This window comes from Cheilinus undulatus, linkage group 7, assembly GCF_018320785.1.
Source record: "Cheilinus undulatus linkage group 7, ASM1832078v1, whole genome shotgun sequence".
NCBI lineage: Eukaryota > Metazoa > Chordata > Actinopteri > Labriformes > Labridae > Cheilinus > Cheilinus undulatus.
The window spans coordinates 29,200,124-29,222,643 of NC_054871.1; the positions used below are offsets into that span (position 1 = coordinate 29,200,124).

At 37.4% G+C, this 22,520-nt stretch overlaps 1 protein-coding gene across 3 annotated transcripts in view; it reads left to right on the forward strand.

Annotated features, from left to right (window-relative positions):
• The first annotated feature begins 3,696 nt into the window (after positions 1–3,696).
• Positions 3,697–22,520, forward strand: part of LOC121512110 (guanine nucleotide-binding protein G(q) subunit alpha) — a 51,235-nt gene continuing 32,411 nt past the window's right edge. For all 3 annotated transcript variants that reach the window (XM_041791155.1, XM_041791157.1, XM_041791156.1), the window contains exon 1: positions 3,697–4,915. In XM_041791155.1, coding sequence (XP_041647089.1) covers positions 4,780–4,915 — 136 coding nt within the window. In that variant the 5' untranslated portion in view covers positions 3,697–4,779. The remainder of the gene's footprint in view (positions 4,916–22,520) is intronic.

Here is a 22,520-nt window from a genome sequence, read left to right on the forward strand (position 1 = left end):
AACATAACACATCATGACTTTTTCCGATTTTTCCTTCTTGCTTTGAGACTATTAAACATTTGTAGGTCAGTTGCAAGGAGAACTTACTGCAATGACAGACATTTATTAAACATTTTATGTAACACTTCAAAGTTGGGGTGTTTTAAAACTAAATCTTGTAATGACACCACATGTCCACAAGATATCGCTGTTTGCAACAATATTGTCTGCAAGTTGTTCCAAACAGGGATTTAGATGTTGTAAGGGTTGTGCTTTAGTGACAGCTAACAAACTCTGCATCTGTTTTTGACCACAGTCACTTACTTGAACTTTTAGTGGACAGTAACAAAATGTTGACTGAAGTGTTGCACTTTAAACAGACCCTGAGGTGCTCTACTTGTTTCCTGCTTTCATAGCTATTTTCACTACACGGAGGGGGAAATTCAACTGTTCTCTCCATTGTATTTATTTGATAAAAATACCAGTTACTCACTGCTAAACACAAAATATGATGCAATTTTACAAATTCATCTCCCTTAACCTTTTATCAGCTTTTATCAGCCAGTGATATACAACTATTATGTAAATCAGTGGTTCCCATCCTGGGGTCTGGACATCCCTGGGTGGGCATGGGGTCCTGTTTGCTCTGACGCTGTCAAAATTAGATGTGCTTTTATTTTTTGGAAATCATTATTAGAAACAAAACACATGACTGCATACGAGGGCCACCATGAAGATAAAAAACAGAAGGATAACTAGATTTTTTTTAGAGAAAGAAAAATTTAGATGAAAATGGATTTTTATATTTATAAAGTCATATATTTACAAAACACCAGGCTCAGAATTTCAGTTATATATTTACAATTAAAATTTAAAAAATCAAGTTCAAAAAAGGCAGAGATTTTGACATTTTTAACAAAAAAATACATTATTTTTTAATTATAAATTTAAGACATACAGTTGTAAATTTATGAGAAAGCAAGCTTTAAACAATGGCTGAATAACTGCTGTCTACAGCAATGTCTCTTCTAAGTCTAGATGATAATGAGATGATTGTGGGCAAAAATCACAAGTTATTCTTTACTGATTAGTCAAAAGTGATATTTCATCATGCTCTCAAGTGCAACTCTCTTGCAAGGAAAAAAGCTTAATCTAGAATGGATTTTATTCACTCAATCATCTTTTTTCTACATTATAATCTCTATAATTCTATGTGTTGGTTCACATAAAATTATGATGTTTAACATGTATTCTTTGGTAACACATCTGTCCTGTCTAAAATCAGCCTTAACAATGGTTTATGTTAATAGTAGCAGTAACAATAGTTGCAGTAAAACTACAATCCTCATATCTGGAGAATAACAGATTCAACCATTACTGCAGTGGTAGGCTGAGCTTTAATCATGTAAACAGTCTCAGCAGCTTCAACTATTAATGCCAAGTGCAGCTGTGGTGAGAGTCAGTTGGAGCTCTACTTTCAACAGGATTTAATGTTAAGTGTCACAAAATAATTCCCCACTGATTTTATCAGCCATTTGTCTTAATGAGCTGTGTTACAACTACACTCACTACACCTACTTATAATGTGGCATATGGAAATATTGTATGAAAACACAAAAGTTGACCTGGAAGAATCGCACTGCAATCCTTGGGTGGCTCTGAATAACTGAGAGATTTAATGGAGAGCATGGTTTACATTGGTTTGCAAAGTGTTTGCAGATGGATTTCCTCCCACCCAGTTCCCCCTTAATCTTACTTTTACCATTTAGGATACACCACAAACACGTTTTTTGCAAAAGACATTCTGTCTGTAAGTGGGAACAGAAATTCTGACGTTCAGGATTGCCATTGATTGATGACTTGATAATTGTTTTAATTGATTAAAAGCTGTCACTTTTATGTCTTGTCTGATCTTATGCTGCACATTTTAATGCTGTTTTTGTTGTTGTTGTTTTTAAGGAATAACCCCATCCACTTGCCACCTACCCTAAAGTGACATAGGGTAGATGGTAACTGGATGGGGTAACTATGTAGAATTGATGCATCCTATTTCTGATCGTCTCACCTACTTTTGTAGGTCATGAATAGACATCTGAACCAATTTCAGGCCCATAACTAGCTAAACACTTCTTAATACTAAATGCTTTTAAAACAAACACCTTTTTAACTGAAGTTGTTTTACAGTTATGGTACTTTGTAGCTAGATTTGAATCCAGGCTGTCTGTGTACATGAGGCACACCTTAAACCACTGGACCACCTGAGCTCCAAAAGCTGATTTAAAAAAAAATATATTATTCACTTTAAGATTAAACTTTTTAACATGCAAATGAATCGCTAAAAAGAATTATACCAAATGTAAAGATCTTGCCAGTAATACATGATAAGATTTGAACCTTTAACACATTGTTATTTGCTGATAGTAAGGAAAACCTTTCCCACCAATGTGATGATGGTGTAAAACTCTACACATAAACACTTTTTCAAAATGAATAAACAAATAAATACAGAAAAAGGTATACAACTACCCAGGTGCCCCTGGGTGTTTAAATTTGAAAAAGAGACATCAAATGATTTTTTTTCCTGTCGGTTTTGGAATCAAACCAGTTCCCCAGACTTAATCCCCTATCTTTTGTGTCACAATAAAGTAAACATGGGACTTTCTGTTTTACAATTCCAGGATGACTAAAAAAAACCACGAGGCAGATCCTAATCCCAAAATCAATAACAACAGGAAAGAAAGGCATCTCAAATATTGACAGTAACTATGATGCTACTTGTTTAGTTTGTTGACAACCGGTTCTTTGTGAGAAGGCCAGAGCTGATGCTGTGGTCATCTAATTCCCTTTTTGACTTTTTGAAGTGGCCCTTAGGCATTAACAATTTACTGAGGTCTGCTATGCTGACTATGACAGAAGAAATAGATGTGGACTTATTTGAAGTCCTGCAAAATAAAATGCTGAAAAAAGAACATGGCATAAACACACAGATAAATTTAAAATGTACTTGTTATATGCCACATAGCCATATAAAATGTGAGACATTAATGCAAAAAAGTGTAAAAACATTTTAATGCTACTCTAGGAGGTTGGTTTTAACTGCATAAAGATGTGGGTTGTATGAGAAGATTTAAGCTAGGGATTGAGTGTTTTCTAAAGGCGCATCAGGAAACTGACAGGTTGAAAGTGGTTAATGGCTGATGAAATAATCAATTAAAGATACCTAAACTGTATCAAGAGGCTCCACCTGGACAGTTCTTATAAGGATCAGGAGCAAAAAGGGTTGGAGTGTGGATGAGGTACTTTAAAACATATTTTTTAAACTCTAAATCTTAGAGGAAGACTACTTGCATTGTTTCTGGACAAAAGTAGACCAACTGTAGGAAGGACAAGAGAGCATAAAGAGCAGCAACAGATTTTGTAATTTAACCTGTAAACCTATAAAAGGCAGCTGTAAAGAATTACAGCAGCAATGAACAGCTGTGGCAGTCAGGTTGAACAGTGTTTGGATGCTTTGGTCTTTGACAGGAGATGGGCGTTGCCCGTCCAGCCAAATGTCAGTTGCTTTAGCAGACACGCCTCCAAAGGAAGGTTTCCTCTCAACCAAGCATGAGAAGTTAACCATCCATTAAAGACCCACCCAAAACGCCCACAATCCCTGTTTTCATTCGCTAAGCCGCTATCAATCAATTCTATCCCAAGCGACGTCAGCAGCAGTACCACACCGGGGTTGAGGAGTGGGTGACGAAGAGCAATCACCACCACCAGGAAAAAAAATATCAGGAGCATAAAATGCACGGACTACAAGGATTCATTTGACTGTCAGTGGGAAATGTTTGCTTATTAAGCCTTTGGCGTCAATGAGCTCATTTGGAGAGCACTAATTTAACACAATGAAGGTGCTGTGTCAGGCCGAGCTTTCTGCTTTTTAGCCAGTTGGCTGCAATTCCGGGGATGCTAGTTGAGCTAACAGAGCTAGCTAACAATTAGCCTGCCCATTTAGCTACAGTGGTCACTGGTTGCCTCCGTCTGCAAGGAATGACTGTTTTTGCGCAGTTGTAATGTTGTAGTTTCGTTCAGGTTGCTACAAGGGTCTTAGTTCGTCGAGCTGTGGAGACATTAAGCCAGCTTATTTGTTTGTTCAGTACATGGACAGCTTGACGGGCGCTCATCGTCACTGCGCGGGCGTACAGTGTTGGTTTCTGGGCGGCTAAGCTGGTACTCGGCCGGGCAACCAGCAGAGGGTTTGGGACAAATGTGGCAGTGGCAGTTAGTGGTGTCCCACTGTCTCTGGGACCGAAGTTGGTAGTTGAAATATAAACCATATGAGCGCCAGGTTTTCTGGGCTTTCCTTCACTGTAGAGAAGGGATTAGAAAGTGTTGGCACGTTGAAAATTCATCAACTTGTCGCGTTAGCCGCATTTAGCTTACACGCTAGTCTGCCAGGCTGCTTTTTCCAGCTAGTTTTTTACCTTTTTTTGGAAAGTACATTAATAATAATGATAATCTGCATCCCAAGCTGGTACATAAAGTGTTTGCAGACATGATGCATTTTGAGTCATCAGTGATCAGCTGCCAGCCGCTGTAAGACTTGCACAAGAGTTTAACTCAGCTGTCAAATATTCAAGACTTGACAACAGTTTGTCCACCAACAAGGAAGGCCAGATCCTGCACCAAGCAGCAATCCCAACCGATTAACTGGATATCACGGTCTGAAGAAAGGACTGTTTGGTTTGTTTGAGACTTTGTGTGAGGTCTAGCCCGACTCCCCCTGTCAGACGGGCTTTTTCAGCTCATGCGGTGATGACTTTAGACTCCATGATGGCTTGTTGCCTGAGTGAGGAGGCGAAGGAGTCCAAACGCATCAACGCTGAGATCGAGAAACAACTCCGGCGAGACAAGAGGGATGCGAGAAGAGAGCTCAAGCTTCTGCTTCTGGGTAAGTCTGCATCCCCAGAAAGCTCACTTGCAGACTTGTCTCACCTTTGGCTGCACATGTGCTTTATTTCTACTTCTGTTACACACAAACCACAGTGCTTAAGCTCTGACTTAACTGGGGTGTAAATGTGTTTTTATGCAAAACACACAGCCACGATTGCACGAGCCACAGTATCCTGGTCACCACAGGATTTGTTTGTGTATGGTGGTATGCAAATCAGAATTCAGAGATGATTGAGCTGGGGCTTTCTAGCTCTCTTTTGCTAATGTGTCAAAGTGTTAAATGTTTAAGTTCCTTTGCACTGGCTGTAAGTCCACTGATGCTTCTCTTTGACAGGCTCCAGAGGGCTTCATTGTATATCAGACAGCATCACAGTGAGCCCGAGATGTGACTAGGACATTCTACAAAGATGTAGATGACTTTGGCTGTACTGTTAAAAATACATGTAGCATGTAATGCACATGTAATCCAAAGACATTAATGTAAGTTTTTCATTAGTGTATGGCTGTATTTGAAAAAAACAATACATCCTTAATTTCTGATCAAAATAAAATATTTTGTCAGTTTCTAAAAAATCCTAGATTACCAATATTTAAATGAATATTCGTAGTAAAGGATGGAATTGGTGTTTTTTACAGTGGAAAAGTGTAATTAAATATTGATATCAACCAAAACGAGTTTTAAAATATCGGCATATCAGATATCAGCAAAAATCCAATATCGTGCATCAATAAAACCAGCTTAATATGGCTGTTAGGTACCTGCTTCATCCACTGCAGCAGCAATATGAGTCCAGCTCCTGCCCTTGTCACTTTGATTGTAGCATGTTTTAAAGTGCCCATGTGCATTTCTATACTTCACATTTACTATCAATGCCATGGCTGTGCTTGTTGTGCTTCCTTGTTCGATCAGCTTGTTTCTTGATTAGTTACTGCTCCATTCCACTTAACAATCCAGCTCATGCCTGTTCGACTGTCCCCAGTGTTCCACACAACTCAATTTTTGATTGTGAATAACAAACATGTTAGGGCTGGACAGTTAATTGAATTTTGATCGTGATTTCAATTTTGGCTTCCCATGATCATAAAAACATTATAATCGAAGAAAAATGATTAATGTGTGCTTCAAAGAGTATTTTTAGGTTGTGTTTTTGGCTGTGTTATTAGTGTTTTTGCATGTTGCAAATGTTGCAAGTTTTACAGGAGTGCATGTACATTGGGTATTTATTTTTATTTATCTTTTTTTTGCTATTATTCAACATATTTTATTATTTTACTTGTCACTAATTTATTTTTGATTGTTCTTTAAGTTGTGGTTCAATAAATACTTAAATTTTGAAATCAATTAATACTCTTGTTTATTAATCGTGATTTCAATATCAATCAAAATAATTGTGATTATTATTTTTGCCATAATCGTCCAGCCCTAAAACATGTTTAATATTTATGATCCCAAATGCTCCTGACACCAGAGGACCATCTGTCAAGATCATCTTTAGTGAAGGTTGGAAGGAGGGAATCAGGCAAAAATAATCACAATTATCTTTATATTTTGTGTGTGTGCCAGGCTTAAGTTTAGACTGTGTTTAGCTGTAACACATGTGTCAGAAATACACATTGACACGCCAGTGAGTCAAGCATCTTTCCTAGGGATGGGTTCCAAATTCGGTACTTTTATAGTTACCAACTGAATTCTGTCAGTACTTCTGAGTACCGATTCACGTGAAATCAAATGCTACTATGTTTCGGTACCTAAACACATCCTTGAGACCGCAAGAGAGTGGAAGAGCAGTCAATTTTCCATGCCTGACACGAACGCAGCATTGCATGCACGTGAGGAAGGACGTTGGTAGCAGCGAACTGAATCAACAAAACAAGCATGGCTGATAGGAAGCAGTCGAACGTAGCGTTCCACTTTTCAAAATATGATGCAGGTTACGCTGCAATATTTGTGACATGAAGTTCAAAACTTCTAATCTGAGGAAGCAGTGTGATGATTGATGATTCAGATCAGCTCCCGCTGTTTCCTGCTTGTTCGCCCCCCTCCCTCTCTATCTCGTACCCAATCCTCTCTTTAAACACTGTGATTTGCCCGTTTATTATGTGGATATCAACCATTGAAATATACCAGATAAAGGGATACATTTGTTCACTCAGTCACCTAACAGACACTGGATCAAGGCATGGTACGGACTGCCTAGTGTGACTATGTCCTAAAAGTTGCTCTCTATCTCACCAACTTGGCACAGCTGGTGCCGTATGAAGCTCTCTGCCAGGATGGATGGATTCAGAGTGATTTTGAAGGAGTGACAGAGCCACAATCTTGTCCTCACTGTTTATTTCATCACAGAATGGAACAATTTGCCACTTTCTATTAATTTTTGCAGTAAACACAAGTAGAACGTGACGGACCCAGTGTGCACAGTTTGGGTGTGTGAGACATTAAATGCTTCTTTGTGGACGGCTGCATGATTGATTGATGAGTGAGGCACAGACTGTGCTCTTACCAGGGAAAGATGACATCTTAGTTTTGTTGGAAAAAAAACTACTTGAGGAAAGAAGATGTGCAGTACACGTAGTTCATGGTAGAGGAAGTAGTTTGTTTACTTTCATTTGTAATACTTTAATTGGTAAAATTTTATACCTTTATTTATTCATTTAGTTGTTTTGACTTTATACTCTATTGTTCATTTGCTTTAAACTTATTTGCCCTCCATGGACCCCAACGCACATTTTTCCAAGAGGGGAATTAGAGGAATAGGAGGCAGTGGGCTGGGTTTTTATTTGTGCAATATAAAGAAAAAAACACTGGGTACAAGCAGCAACCTCCGATCCTGAGAAATGAAGTCAATGTGGAAGTGCAAAAAATTGCAAATGTGTTTGATGTTGTTTTGATATATTTGATTTTTGATAGTTTTTTGATATTGAGACATAATTAACTAAAATTCAGAAGTTTTGAGGTTATGTAACATTTATTAATGCATATTATTCACGCTCAAAAGTACCAGAAATTGGTATTGTTTTGTACCGGTACCAGTTCAAATGTGAAAGGTACCCATCCCTAGTCTTTCCCATGGACACACGCCATGAGCCAGGAATCGTGGCCATAACATTTCATTTATAAGCTTACCAACTCAACCTGCTGAGCCACAGTGGTACCAACAGACTCTGAGCCTGACTTTTACCAAGCATGAGAAGTTAACTATTCATATGATTTCTGTGATCATAGTAAAGTAACTAATAACTATTTTCAATTATATAAAAAGCAACTGCAGATATTTGTTTTGTCTTATTTTGAAACAACAATCAATAGGACCCACTTGTTACAGCCTTGGCTATGAAATTAACATAAATTCTGTCCAGACAGCAAGAAAACAAATGTTTTTGGAATTAAAGAAAAAAAGTAAAGAACTTTAAGGGACCAGGAGACATGCCTTTGTCTCTCCTATTGTCTCTATCCGTCTGCAACAGACACTAATGTTGACACCTGTGTTTTAATAAGATGCTAAATGGACTATTTAAATGTATGTGTCAGCTATGACTAAAGCACCTGACAGAGGGTAGAACAGACGCTCTCAGCACCATCTTAGTACAAACATAAACTTGCACGTCTGTTGAGTAGTCGCTGTATTCCAAAGTTCTTTAGTGTAAATGCTATGAAACAATCAGAATATAACTTCTTATTACTCTCATTGTTTTTAACCTTTGTATTGTCTGTGCCTTGAAGTTTTGGTCAGAAGCGAGCTTATCAACCAAGTAATTGACAAACTGATTGGAGGACATCGGCCCTTTTTTTACCTAAAATGTTTATAAGACAAGACTTTGTTGCTTCAATATGTGATTAATTTTAAATGAAGCAGATTTTCAAGCTAAATTGGGTCCAAACACAGTCATAGTTTCAACATCTGGAAATGGACATTTAAAAAGCTTTCACTTTAAAACCAGTTTTGGACATCTTATAGATTTTTCAACTGAGAAATGCTTTTGAGGATGAATAGATAACTGTTTTTATAAAGAAATCCCAACTTCTTAAACAAATCAGTTTATCTGTTATGTTTTTGTTGAAAGTCGGTCAAAAAACTGTTGGTCTTGTTTCTAATGAAAGATATACCCCACCCCATCCCCACCCACCCACACAAAAATTTTTGCAAAGAAAAGCTTTAACAACCAGCTGGGAACAGTTCTGTTTTTGATACATCGTCTATAGTCACTTTCCACTTCACTGTAGTTTTATTTGCCTGTAAAAGACCGCTTAAATAATGAAAACGAGTTGGTTTTAATTAAATTTATAACAAGGGAGACAGAATTCTCCTGGTGTCTGCTCTAGAAAGGCCTCTTTGGGAAAGAACGGCTCTCCAGGGAATAGACTGCACCATGCACTGACTCATTTTTACGTGAAGAGCAGAAGAGCGACTGTCTGTAGAGTTTTATGTTACATGATGCAGAATTATTTTGAACTACAAGTGCAAGTTTAGGGCTCGCCTTAAATGGAACATCACAGAACCTAGCAGATCTTCTTTTGCCATATGGACACCTCAGCCTTTCTGTGGTTTGTTGTTACATGTGACTGAATCACACTTGATAATTTTTAAAATATGCATACTTGAAACTGCAACAACTTAAAGCAGTGGAAGAATAGCAGCATACAAGCAATATCAATTTGATTGTCTTTGTGTTGAAAAATGAGAATGTATGAGTTGTACTATCAAAAGTGTGGCGCATTTACAGTGGATGAGTGAATCCTGTAATATAGCTACTGTAATTTATTCACATTTCTGACAGAAAACATGGAGGCTCTGCATGACAGACCTGCTGTGCAATCTATTATTCTATTATTGTTTACTCTCTGGCCTTTAATTGTCCCCAACTGAACACTCCCTTGCTTTTCGCTTAAAATTGTTTATTATTGTGATTATAACTGTTGTTGTCACAATAATTACTATTATGAGCAGTTGGTACTTTTTATCACTTTTACATTTGACTCATTTTCTTGTTTCTTTTCATTTTCTCAATGCTGTCGTCTGTAAAATTACTTTGGATCAACTGTGTTGTGGGTAAAGTGCTATATACATAAAAATAATTTGATTTTTGATTATAAAATTATATATATAAAGCTAGTGTAGTGCCCCTCTCTTTTTATAGGTGACAGTGTCTTTATGTACACATTTCTCATAATTACAAAACACTTGAAGGATCTTTCCTTGCTGTCCTCTGAGCTTATGTGTTGAGGTTTCATCTTACTCCTCTACGTTTGCATCTGCAGGTGATGAGACAGAGAGAGAGAAAGGGACAGAGAGAAAGAGGAGCTCTCTAATGTCCAAACTTTAAATGTATTTAGAGAGATGTGAACTCTCATGTTAAAATGAACTTCCTTAAACTATAGTTTGAATATTTTACAGCAGTTTATGCTGTCAGTGGTTCTCTGCATGCTTTTAATTTTGGGTTGTATTACAACTGTATAAGTAAAGAATATTGGCACAAGTACAGAGAAATGGTACGAGGCCGGGTGGATTTTGCACTTTGTGAAATAAGAGAGGTGCAAGGCATGAAGATTGTGAACAGAAAAACTTAAGAGGATGTAATTATCAGGCAAATTAGTCATTTATAAACAATTGCCAAAATAAGGTGGATAAACCCACCAAAAATAAGCTTTGTGTCAAGACTTGTTGGTGATTTATTATCAAACACTATGAAAGTTTGGCAGAGATGCCAAGAAAGAGCAAAGCAACTTACCGTTGACTTACTTGACTAAATAACTGTCCCCGAAATGACTTCAATATAAAAGTCTGTGAAAACAGGGGCCTTGAAAAAGGTTATGCTTTTACTTTGAAAGGTACACTGGAAGAGTCATTGTTTCTAAATTTCAGGACTGTATTAGTGTGCTAAATTAGAGATGTTCAGATTGTTAAAATCAGGGCTGATGCCAGTACCAATGTTTGAAATGACAAATTAGCCAATGGCTGATACCAGTGCTGATTTTTTTTTTTTTTTACTATCACTTGTTTTGGTGTGACACTCTCACAGTGCCAGCATTTCCTCCAGTTGACCATGAAACCAAATCAGAATGTTTTCAACAGGCCTCCACTTCTTCCTAATAATGAATCAACCTTTAGGTGTCCTAAATGCCAGCATTATGGATAGGACACAACAGATAAACATCTGCTATTGACACGCGAAAATTATTTGTAGACGGCAGATGTTTGTCTAAAGAACCGATATGTTAAACTGATTCATCTGTGCATCCCTGCATCATTTACAGATCTGTTTCATCAACTTTGTAACATCTTCATGGACAGTCAGTATTGCTGCTGTTGGAAACAGACACACTATGAAAGCATTTTTAAACATGCACATTACATGGCTGATTTTTCTCATGAATGTCATTAAAGGGACACGGTAGGTTTTTTTTTTTTTTCTTTTTTTACTAAAATGATAATGGGCAACAGCCATGTTTCTTTAAAGGAACCCTGCATGATCAGACAAGTTAATCTTATGGGTAGTATATTGGAGAAAAAAACTTGCTAGATAGCCTAGATATCTGCATTTTGAGTCAATTTTGAGAGCACAAACTGACCAGAAGGCCGCCATGTTTTGGTCCGCACTGGTGGTGTGTGACATCACTTAGCCGTAGCTCTCCTCGCTGTTCCTGTGCAGTAACCATTTTTTCTGACTGGCAGTATGTTTTGCTGCTTACATATTCTACATATTCTACATAACATATTCTACTAATGTGGACGTACATATTTGCTACAACAAGGTAAATGTGGCTCTGTATTTACCATTTTCTTGTCTAATTTGACGATAACCGCTCTTGGTGCAGGGAAAAATGGACAAGACCTCAAATCTCAGAACTCTCTGCATGTGAGACGTGCAGCGTCTCTGAGATGCAGCCCTAACACTGACTGCCAGTCTGAAACAGCGGTTATTGCATAGGAATGGCGAGGAGTACTACGGCACTGTGACGTCGCAGTACCAGGGCGGACCAAAACATGGTGGCCTCCTGGTGAGCTTATAAATTCAAATTTCTCAAAATGCAGCTATCTAGTGACTTTTTTAGTTTAATATACATGAGCAATACACACGGCTCTTATGAGCTGTCAAATAAAAGATAATAGAACATGTCTGGAGTTTTGAAGCTGATTAACAGCATTGATTACTGAATAAAAGATGAGATTTTATTTTTGTCTTGCTCAAGATATCACATTTGGATTTAGTGTTTTGTACTGATCAAAAAATATTAAAGTGCTCTCGCTGGAGAGTTGTATCCTTATTGTTTTGCTCTCCTACACACAGAGGGTGACTCATCAGAAGAGACTTATTTTAAATCCATTTTCTGTTTTCTAAATTCAGTTTGTTTTGTGAAAAAATAGGTTCAATTTTAGGGGCTATTTTTGTTTTGGTTGTTGGACTGCTATCACATTTGGTGAAACAGATCTGGGTACTGACTAGCTCCAGTGTGAACCTAGGTGTACTTATGGCTTCAGGTAGAGCTTTTTATGGATGTCTTTGGATCACTTTGTAGGCTTTAAGCCAAAGTGTTGTTTTTTTTTTTTTGGTTGTGCTGCATCTTCTAAAGTTAGAAACACTGTTGGATATTATGTTTTAGTCAATGATTGGTTGTGAAAAATTGAGTTTGCTCTCTTGGGCCACTTGTACAGCAGAATCACTCTACCCCATTTGTTCTGTTCTCACTTTAAAGCTCAAAACTTAAAATGAAACTATCATGTTTGTGTTATGTTGGAGTTTGATGGAGTGTGATGTGCTGAGTAGAAGCACAGTGAGTCTGAAATTTCTTTGAGCTGAACAATCATTCCTGCTGTTGATCAGCAACAGGTTGACTTCCCTTGATGGTGTGCTGAACGTGATAGAGATGCAGACTGAGGAAGAGCCAGGCTCAGAGGTGTACTCCACCCCCTCCTCTGTTTCTAATTAAGTAATTAAATATGCACATAATGTGCTCGGGGAGCTACAGTACTAATAACACTGTTGTGTGAAGTGTCTTTGGTTAGTCAGCAGAAAAATTGAATCGTAACAAAGAAAACACCCAAACATCATCCAGCTGTACTTGACGACAGCAGCATCAAACAGTGTTTTCATAGCTCAGTTTAACTGGAACCTTTCTGGTACAGATTTTACACATTTTTTGTTCTCTTTTGTCGATAGCTTTTGCCAGAGCAGCTGCAGTTGTCATACTAAAAAGAAAAGCATCAAACTCAGCAGCACCTAGAGAGCACACAGAGTATCCTGGGGAAATCATCCTCTCAACAGTCACTGCCTTATGAAACGGAGTAAAACATGAAAATAAGCAGTAAACCTAGCATGGATTCAGTGAGTTATGGTCCACTAACATTTAAGCCCTTTTTTAAAGAGCCTTATCTAAATTTTAGCCAAAGATAATTCAGTCACAATGTGTGAGAAGACGGCTCAGGAGACGAGACAAGATTTTTACACTATTTTTTAACTTTAATAACACATTATGTGACAGGATTTTTTTTCTTTTATTCAAGTGAAAGACAAAATGCAAAGATTGCAGGCCCATTTTAAAAGTTGTTAGCAGTGACGGATGATCACCATGCTCAATTTGTTTACTATCTGCAGCACAAATTATTTGAGTGTCAGGGGAAGTTGCAGGGGCAGTTGCTTGGGTGATGTCTAGCTCAATTTGATTACTCAATAAGAGCTGCTGCTCTGCCTCTATGCAGTCTGTTGATCTTTTTTACAGACTTTAAAGATTTGTTTTTTTTTTTAACCTTGATCAGAAATCTCATGAAGTTTCAGTCTCGCAAGATCTCGTCACACCCCTTGTATTTGCTGTATAATACTGTAATGATCACATCTGACTTTTTTAAGATTAAGGTTAACCAAAGAAAGGCATAAATATGAACACTTCAGAAAGAATTATTAGAAAATTGCTCAAAATTAGTCAGACTGCTCCACCTGCTCGTGTTCTATGGCTACAGCAGTTCAAGAGCTAATTGTTGTTGTGACTGTTGACTCTGCTTCACCACCTCTAAGTGGAACTGAAGTTATTTGAGTTGTTTTTTTCCACTGCTCAGGTCTGTCAGCTGTTTTGACCACTTTTAAGTGGATTTTTGATTGTCTGATTTAATTCAAACACTGCACTAAGTGAAAATGTAACTTTATTTTTTTGACAAATGATTAAAGCAAAACCGCTATTACACCATTCTGAGGAGAAATGTGATTTTATGGGTTTTACAACAGTGTTGGCTGAACTGAGTTAAATGGAATAAGTTTGAGATATCTAGTTGTTATTCAGTTTACTTCAGTTATTGCAAACAAAAACAACTAAACAACTGCTTAGTGTAGCAGTTAGCTCGGATATAGCTTTAGTGGGAGAAGATTTTTCTGCTCTTTTCCCAATTGGCTTTGGTATAAATTTAATCCACATCATGTTTCACTGTTGATAGATACAGTAGTGTTTGCCTGTCCAGCCTCCTGGTGCTGCCACGCAACCTTACTTTGTTTTGATGCTCTGATTTGCCCGTCAAGAATGTGACAGACAGAACATTTGTTCAGTCACCCCCCAAGAATTTATGAAATCCTGACCTTCCCAAACATTCTCTAGGGGACTTTTCCCAGATGAATGTGAAATATATCTGTGGAGTGGGGATATGAAACAGTCTATCCAGTATATCAGGTTAAGGCAGGGGTGCTGCTGGTGTAAATGGAGACATATTCTTAAGAAATTTATTATAAATATTTGCTCATTACCAGGGCTGCAGTAATCAATTCTTTTTGTAATCGAGTACTCTTTCAAAGTGCAATGCAGTTCTGATGATGGTTTACATTTCTTAAAATTACAAGGAAAGGAAGTTAAATAATTACATTAGATTATGCCATATTTGGGGTTTTAGGGATCCTCTTCCAGGATACTTTGGTTGCTAACACTTTATTTCTTATATTGTAGTTTATTTTTATTCTCCAATTTGTCATTAAAGTAAAGGGACACTTAACCATTTTAACATCCTTTATGCATGAATTTAATATTTCCCATTAGATCAAGAATAAAGTTCCATTATTCACACAGCGGTCTGATGATGGCTGAAAGGTGAACCTTTAAATTACAGGAATATGGTCTATTTTTTCAAAGGGTGTTCACTTTTATGTTTTGCACATTTTTGTTTGTGAGTTTATCCACCATAATAATCTGACCTTTTAAGACCATCCACTGACATGGAGAACATGTTTAAAGGGATAAAGCTGCTTCTACGACCTGTTGAATCCTGACTATATGATGATGAACTTCAACCTATTTAGTCTCTGTCTCAGTCACTGTCTGTGGCAATTGTGTGTTTCTATGTTATTGGTGTCAAGTCATTATCAGTATAAGTCTTATCAAATCATTCGTGATGCTGAAACTTTGTGAAAAATTCGCTGCAATCAAGACATCAGTGCGCTGAATTTTAAATAATTTATAATTAAATGTATAACATGCATATGTGGGAGAGAGAGAAGGAAAGCGCCACAAAACAGGACTTGGATCGTGAAGCCCTGTGTTCTCTGAAACCGTCAGGTCAATCAGAGAGGTTTATGAAATCCTCTGTAGTAAAAACGCAGGACGTGTGGCTATAAACATCAGCTTCTCTTCCCTCGTGATTTTCACGCCTCGAATCACACATGCTGCGTTATAGTAACAGCGAAATCAAGTGCATTGTGCCACACAAATAGCTGTCTGTGTGAAATACAGCACACCGAGCAAAACACAGCATGATGTCCAGGCTACAACATGGGCATATAAGGGTACATGACTGATTTAAGTGAAGCCTTGAGGAAGATAATTTGCAACGAGGAATTTTTTTAATCGAATCACTTGAATAATTTGAGGAATTGTCTCAGCCCTACTCATTACACAGTAATGTTTTTATCATGGTAATTAAAGCAATACCATGCTTTGTTTTAATACACTGATATGCATTATTATGCTATACTTCCCATTCCTCATCTAGGATGAACATTTTTGTTGCCTTGGCTGTCGGGCATTCCTCATGCTGATGTCTGACACACATGCCAATATTGCAGAGGACATGATATTTAATTTTGACTTGTTTTTGTCTTTTTTTAAATGCTATTTCCCAGATTTTGGGATTTTCTTTAACAGTTGGCTTTCTGAGTATTGCGTACAGTTCTTGGGGATGTTTACCTGAATGTAGAGTTGATGGTCAAGATACTGTAAATACACACTCTAAGCACACACTTCATCTGTTAGTGTGCACACTGTCAAACAGTTCGGTACTTTCTGGGTTAATGAGTATTTGTTTTTTGGCAACACCCAAGGATGTCTCATGCATGGAGCCTACCTACGCCTATTATAGTTTCTCTCAGTAAGTCCTACACTAAGTCAAGCAGATAAGCCCTGTGTTCACCGTATTTATTTGTATCCCTTTTAGCTGCTGCCAAGGTAACAACTGGCATGGCAGGGTTTGTAGACATAAGAGAGCAGACAGTAAAGACGAAGAGGATATAATGACCCAAAGGACACTTTTCAATGTACAGTAGCATTGTGGGTCATCAAAGCTGCCCTGTGGTATCCCAGCTATCCTCACAGGCTCTGCTGAAGGCACACTTGGCAGATGCTTTTCTGCATCCTCACTCCCACAACTGTACGTTTAACAGCACTGACTGACTCTCAGCCAAGGTTCATGATGCTAATCATCACCCACGTGAGCTTATTTCCCAGAAACCTTAAATTGCCAGACTTATGCAGACTGACCTGCGGCTCTGGTTTGACTCTGCCAACTTCTGCCAGGAAGTTTGGCCAAATACATATCCATTTATATTGAAATAGTTTCTATCCACTGTGAAAGTTAAATGGACTCTTAGCACATATCCACTCAGCAGTAAATTGAGTCTAAAGGTTTAAAACTCTTTAACCCATTATCCACGGCTGTCAGTGGGATACTGAATACAGTTTTTGTTACACTTCTCAATGAATTTCATCAGAGACCTCTATCTATTTCTTGACCTAGGATGACTTGTGTGGCACATTTTTTGTGTGAAGAGGAAGCTCTGGAGAGAATTAACAGCTTAGCTTTTATGAGTTGTCTAAAACTCATTTTGAAAAATGAGCCAGAAAATCTTTGAAAGGCAGATGGAGTTTGAGCTGAATTAAAGATCTCAGCGATGATTTTCTGTCCTATAGCACATAATTCAAAGTGAAGTATGTATAGTCATGGACAAAAGTATTGGCACACCTGGAATTTTTCCCAAAAATAAACCATTTCTCCTGGAAATTGTTGCAATTAGAAATGTTTTTGGTATACATTTATGTGCATTGGACCAACACAAAAAAAAACCAGAGGAAAAAAGCCAATTTCAAGTTGATATATCGATCTGGATCAATATATTGATTGTTTGAGCAATAGGGTTGTGACAAGACACTTATCTCACAAGACGAGACGAGACAAGATTTAGGCCCACAAGACGAGACGAGATTTTACACTTTTTTTCAATTTTGGAAAAAAAAAATACATGGGTGGATAATATGTCCTTTATACAACTGAAAGTCATAATTGCAACGCATTCAGGTCTATTCAGAAATGTTTAAACAAAGTACTGAATAGGCTATCAGTGCTTCCAAACAGTATGTCTTGTCTAATTCTGATTCTAACTGTGTATTTTAATGTTCTTCAAATCAAACCTTTCATTTTAACAGGCTACAAAATCATTAATTTACTACACTATGTTCTCATTGCTACAATTACAATAACTATTTTTAATATCGTATTTTATTATATATAATAAAAGCATTTAGATTATTTAAAAAGTACTTTAAGCACTGTTTACGACAGACTGAAATATAAAGAGCTGCATCAGTAAAATTAAACAATTTCTCATCCTCTTTAAGGACATCCATATTTAAAACACTCAAAAGAAATATTTCTGTCAATAATATGTTTGCTGTTATTTAGAGAAATAGATTATTTTATCTCATGGTGGCCTTTTTTTGAGCTTTAACAGTGTTGAACATGACACACAGATGAGTGTGTGTGCGTTGGTGAGTGCCCTGCTTGCTGTCAGACAGCAAGCTGGGTGCGTTTAACTGGCGCTAAAACTTTGTTTTTCGGAGCTCACCGTGGACTCTGGCGCTCAGAGTTTGTTTGGCTGTTTACCGGTGCAGTAAACGGCCCGTCACGCTACCCATGTTAAGCTTCTGACTGATGATACCCACAGCCAACAGCTGATGGATGTGTGACAGATGATGAGATGAGGAGACATGAGGAAGCAGCGACTCAAACTTACAAAGTCACAGAAAGCGGCACTAAAAGTGAGTCTGCGTGCATACACGAGCTAAATAAACGCTGTATTCTCCCTTATGGGGACTGCACAGGTTACCAGCAGCAGAATCTCATCATTTTGGACCGTTATGATGAACTTATTATGTATAGGCGGATCATGTGCGGCCCCCACGTAGTGCATGCGGAGGAGGGGGTGGGGTTTGAAGCGGTGATCTAATGGGTCACAGATCAGCTCCGTTTCTTCATTTGCTTTCTCATGAACAGTTTTAAAGTCTCCAGGGCATCTTTGTGATCTTTTATAATGTCCAGTTTGGTATTTTTTTCTGTAAGGAGAGCTGCTGCTTCTACTGTCTGCACAATATTGATCTCGTAAGATTGATTTTTTCCGCGACGAGAAATCTCGTGGTGTTTTGACCTCATCACACCCCTATTGAGCAATGATTCAGTCAAATCGATTAAAAGTGTAAACATCGATATTAATTCCATTTTTACCTTGCGCTTTTAATTTGAAAGTCCCCCACATGCTTGGTTATGACAGTTTCCGCCCATCCACGAGTCTCAACACCGCTAGGTGCAGATAGCAGGTAGTGGCTAGCAGCCAAGAGTATCAATATTGTGTTTATTTCCTTTATGTGAAAAGTAACAGATTGTGGGAAATGGGTTCACAATATCGTCTGATATCGATCGCAGGCCTCTCAATCAAATCGAATCGTGGCAGACTTTGTGATATTGGGAAATATCAAATCGGCGTTCTGAGAATCAATATTGTATTGTATCGTGATGAAACTGGTGATTTACACCCCTAATTTATATGGTGGCTGAAAACAATTGTCATTTAAACTACACATACCTATATGTTTACTATTTAGCCGGCCTCGCCCTCAGAGTTTACGACTGGGAGATTCATAAGACAGATACCTGCTCCCTTTATCATGGTTTCAGTCTCCAGCTCATGTAATTAATTAAATACTTTTTGTTTTCACCCTGAGAGTTTGTATTTAAGTGATTTAGAAATGCCATGTGTGGAAGGAAATCCATTGCTGTGGATAACAGTTTTGGACAACCAAACCCCAGCTGACATTGGTATACAACCAATAATCTATTTTCTTACATTTGGGTTTAGAAATACATGGCCAGCTCTTGGGATCAGGGAAATTAAAGTGTGTTGTGGCTATTAAAAGTAGCAGCATGCAAATTGAAGGAGGCTAGCTTGAAACTGCACCAGACTGTGAGGAGGGTGGCTGCAACCTCAGTTTCAGGTATTATTATTCATGTAGGCTAATTAAGTGTCAGACAGTGATCAATGGCTTACTGCCGCTTACTTACTGCTTATTCTTACTGCCCATGAGACTTAGAGATTAAAGAAAGTCTGCAATTTCTGGTAGTCAATAAAACAAATGAAGAATTGTTAGAATTTCTATTTCTGATCTGAATAGATTTGCTTGCCAAACATATCAGTCATAATTTCTACATTTTAACGCACTGGATGAGTTCCAGTCTTTTTCAGCTTCCAGCTGTATATAATCATGTGCACAGTGTTAGATTAGACCGATTATTTAAGTCATCAGACATAAAAATTGATTATTATCCAATGTAAAGTTATTTTTGTGTTTGTTTATGGTCAGCTCTTGAACCCACACTCCAGGTTTCTACAGTTCAATAGTGAATTACTCCTCTTCCTGTAAAACCCTTAGCCCAATCCCAGCAGTCTGAAATATTTCTTATCTATGAAGCTCAACATTTAATTAGTTTCTTCTCATAAATAACTGCAGACTTTTTTCTGTTTAAATTTCCCATGATACTTTCCAAGTGATATTACACTATACAGTGGAACTTTAATCACTACTGAAGGCAGCCTGTCTGTTGTTATTTAGAATAAATTGATAAAGGAATGGTATTTCATCAAATATAACATTCAACAAAGAAATCAACTGAAAGCTTTGTATGTTTATTTTTTTGTCATGTAGACAGTAGAGACTGTGGTCAATAAATGATTTGACGTACCGAGCAAGAAATTCCAACCAACTTTTTTCACAAGCCCTCGTGTAAAGCCTTAAGCTTTTATGTCTGGATGAAATGAAAAATGGAGTTTCACTGTGTAGTCTGAAGGTGTTCGTAGCTCTGCACTGTTTGTCTGACTGCTCTGTTGGCTGAGCAAACTGATGTAGACACGCCCAGAGTTTTAGCAGTTGCATGGCACTCAGGCTCATGAAAGACTGCACAGTGCTTCACATGTTGTCTCCGGTCATTTCGCCATACCACTGCCACATCATTTTCACAGTAAAACACTGTCATCTTACTTTATGTCCAGATAAACATCTGAGACCTGTGGCAAGGTGTGGCTAAGATTAATCTTAACTACATTACACAAAACATAATTAACAGCTTGTAAATGAACAAAACACTGAACTGATGTAGGTAAAAGGTGAAGAGAGTTCAAATCTGCAGGTTGTTTTATGTATTGTCACAGTCAAAACAGTGTGTTTGAAGGGTTTGTTGGAATAAGAGGTCACTTGATAAACACTTACAAACCTTGTCAAAATAAAAGAAAGAAAATTTGACACCATAGACTGAATTATTCAATGAATTGGCAGCTTTGTCATATTTCTAAGTTTAATGACTGAGATATTGTAATGATCTTATCTTCTCAAAAGTTAAACAAAGTTGTTATACTATATGTTATAGCACTTAAAAGCCTGTGTGTGCATGTGTATGCATATGAAAATCAAACAGGTCTGAATACTTAAGAAGACAAAAGGCTCTGTGTATGTTTACACAGCAACACAGAAGTGCAGGGCAAGTTTCCAGCTAAGTCTTGGACTAGGAAGAAGGAAGTAAAGATGAAGATGGATCACAATTAACACAATTAACTCAGAGTTTGGAAGCCAAAGAACTTGATCTATTGGGAAATGTTTCTGATCTAGAAAAAGTAACATTTGATTAAATGGGAACTAAAGTGATTAAATCAACATTGAAGTTATTTAGTGGCACAACTATGCCACTAATTTCTCAAAAATTAAATGGTGATTATGTCTGGTTCCTCTCATTCTCTCAGCAGAAATTAGATGTCTTTTTGCAGTCTACTTAGTCCCCATAGAAGTATTTGAAACATCCAAAGTCAACTCAAGAAACTTGAGTTGAGACCATTTTTGCGGGTGAAGATGTTGCCATGAGGTAGATGTCAGTTTGAATAATGGCATTACCTGGCAGTAGTGTAGTTGTTTTCTGCTGCCCATCAGTCCATCGGCTTCATGTGTTTTTAATTTGCACATGAATCCAAGTTTTTCCTTTTCTAAGAAGACAACACATGGGCTAAAGATGCAAACAGATTACAGAGTAAACTGATTGCTCTTACATGCCCACACAAGTTTTGGCTCAGGTGTTAAATTTTGATTTAAATTTAAAGTTCTATTAAAAAAAAAAATCACATTTTGTTTGGTAGGCACATTTAGTGTTATGTATTTATAATAAGGCGCTCAACAGTGGGGCACACATTTAGAGCACTTTACAATGAAATGTCAACTAGGAATTTATGATCAAATATTATTGAATTTAATGGAACAGAAACATAGACTACTGTTTCACTCCATATAGTCTAAAGCAATCTCTAGTTCAAAGTTTGCCATTGATGGGGCTGGGGTTATCAGACCATCTATAGTTTGGTATCACATGTGTTGCAGTTGTTGTTCATCTGTTCATTCTAAAGCTTAAAAGGAGGGCATAAAACACTCGATTTATTTAATGCACATAATTAACTCATTTTATTTCAACACTGCTCGAGTGTGTGCTATGCATTTAGATAACCTGAGCAATATCTCTGCTGGTGTGTCCCTACAGGGGTCAAGTTTTGGTGTATCATACTGACTGACAGGTATCCTTTATTATTTGCATCTGATGCAGTGTCAGGGTAATTTTGGCTTAAGAAGTCGCAGGTGTTTCTTTCCCTGATACAGTTATGATATTGAGACAGTTTTTATTCACTTGCTGGCTTTTACTATTTGAACTGACACATGAGTAAAGTATGCTGTTCGTACTGTGCCACAGTAGTACAGCTTTGGGTTGAAATAGGAATGTATATGCTTCTTCTTGAGGAATTTAGTTCTTTCTATATTATTGATTTTAAAAATAACAGATATTTTATTGGAAATTTTGACAAACATAGTTTAGATACATCCATTTTCAAAAACTGGTTTTGTTCTACCTAAGAAAATCTCCTTTTTGATGATCTGGATGGACTATTGGTTTATATACTCATTAGCCACTTTATTAGGTACATCTGTTTAATTACTTTTTAATACAAATAACTAAATAGTCAATCAGATTGCAGCAACTCAATGCATTTCTGTCAGC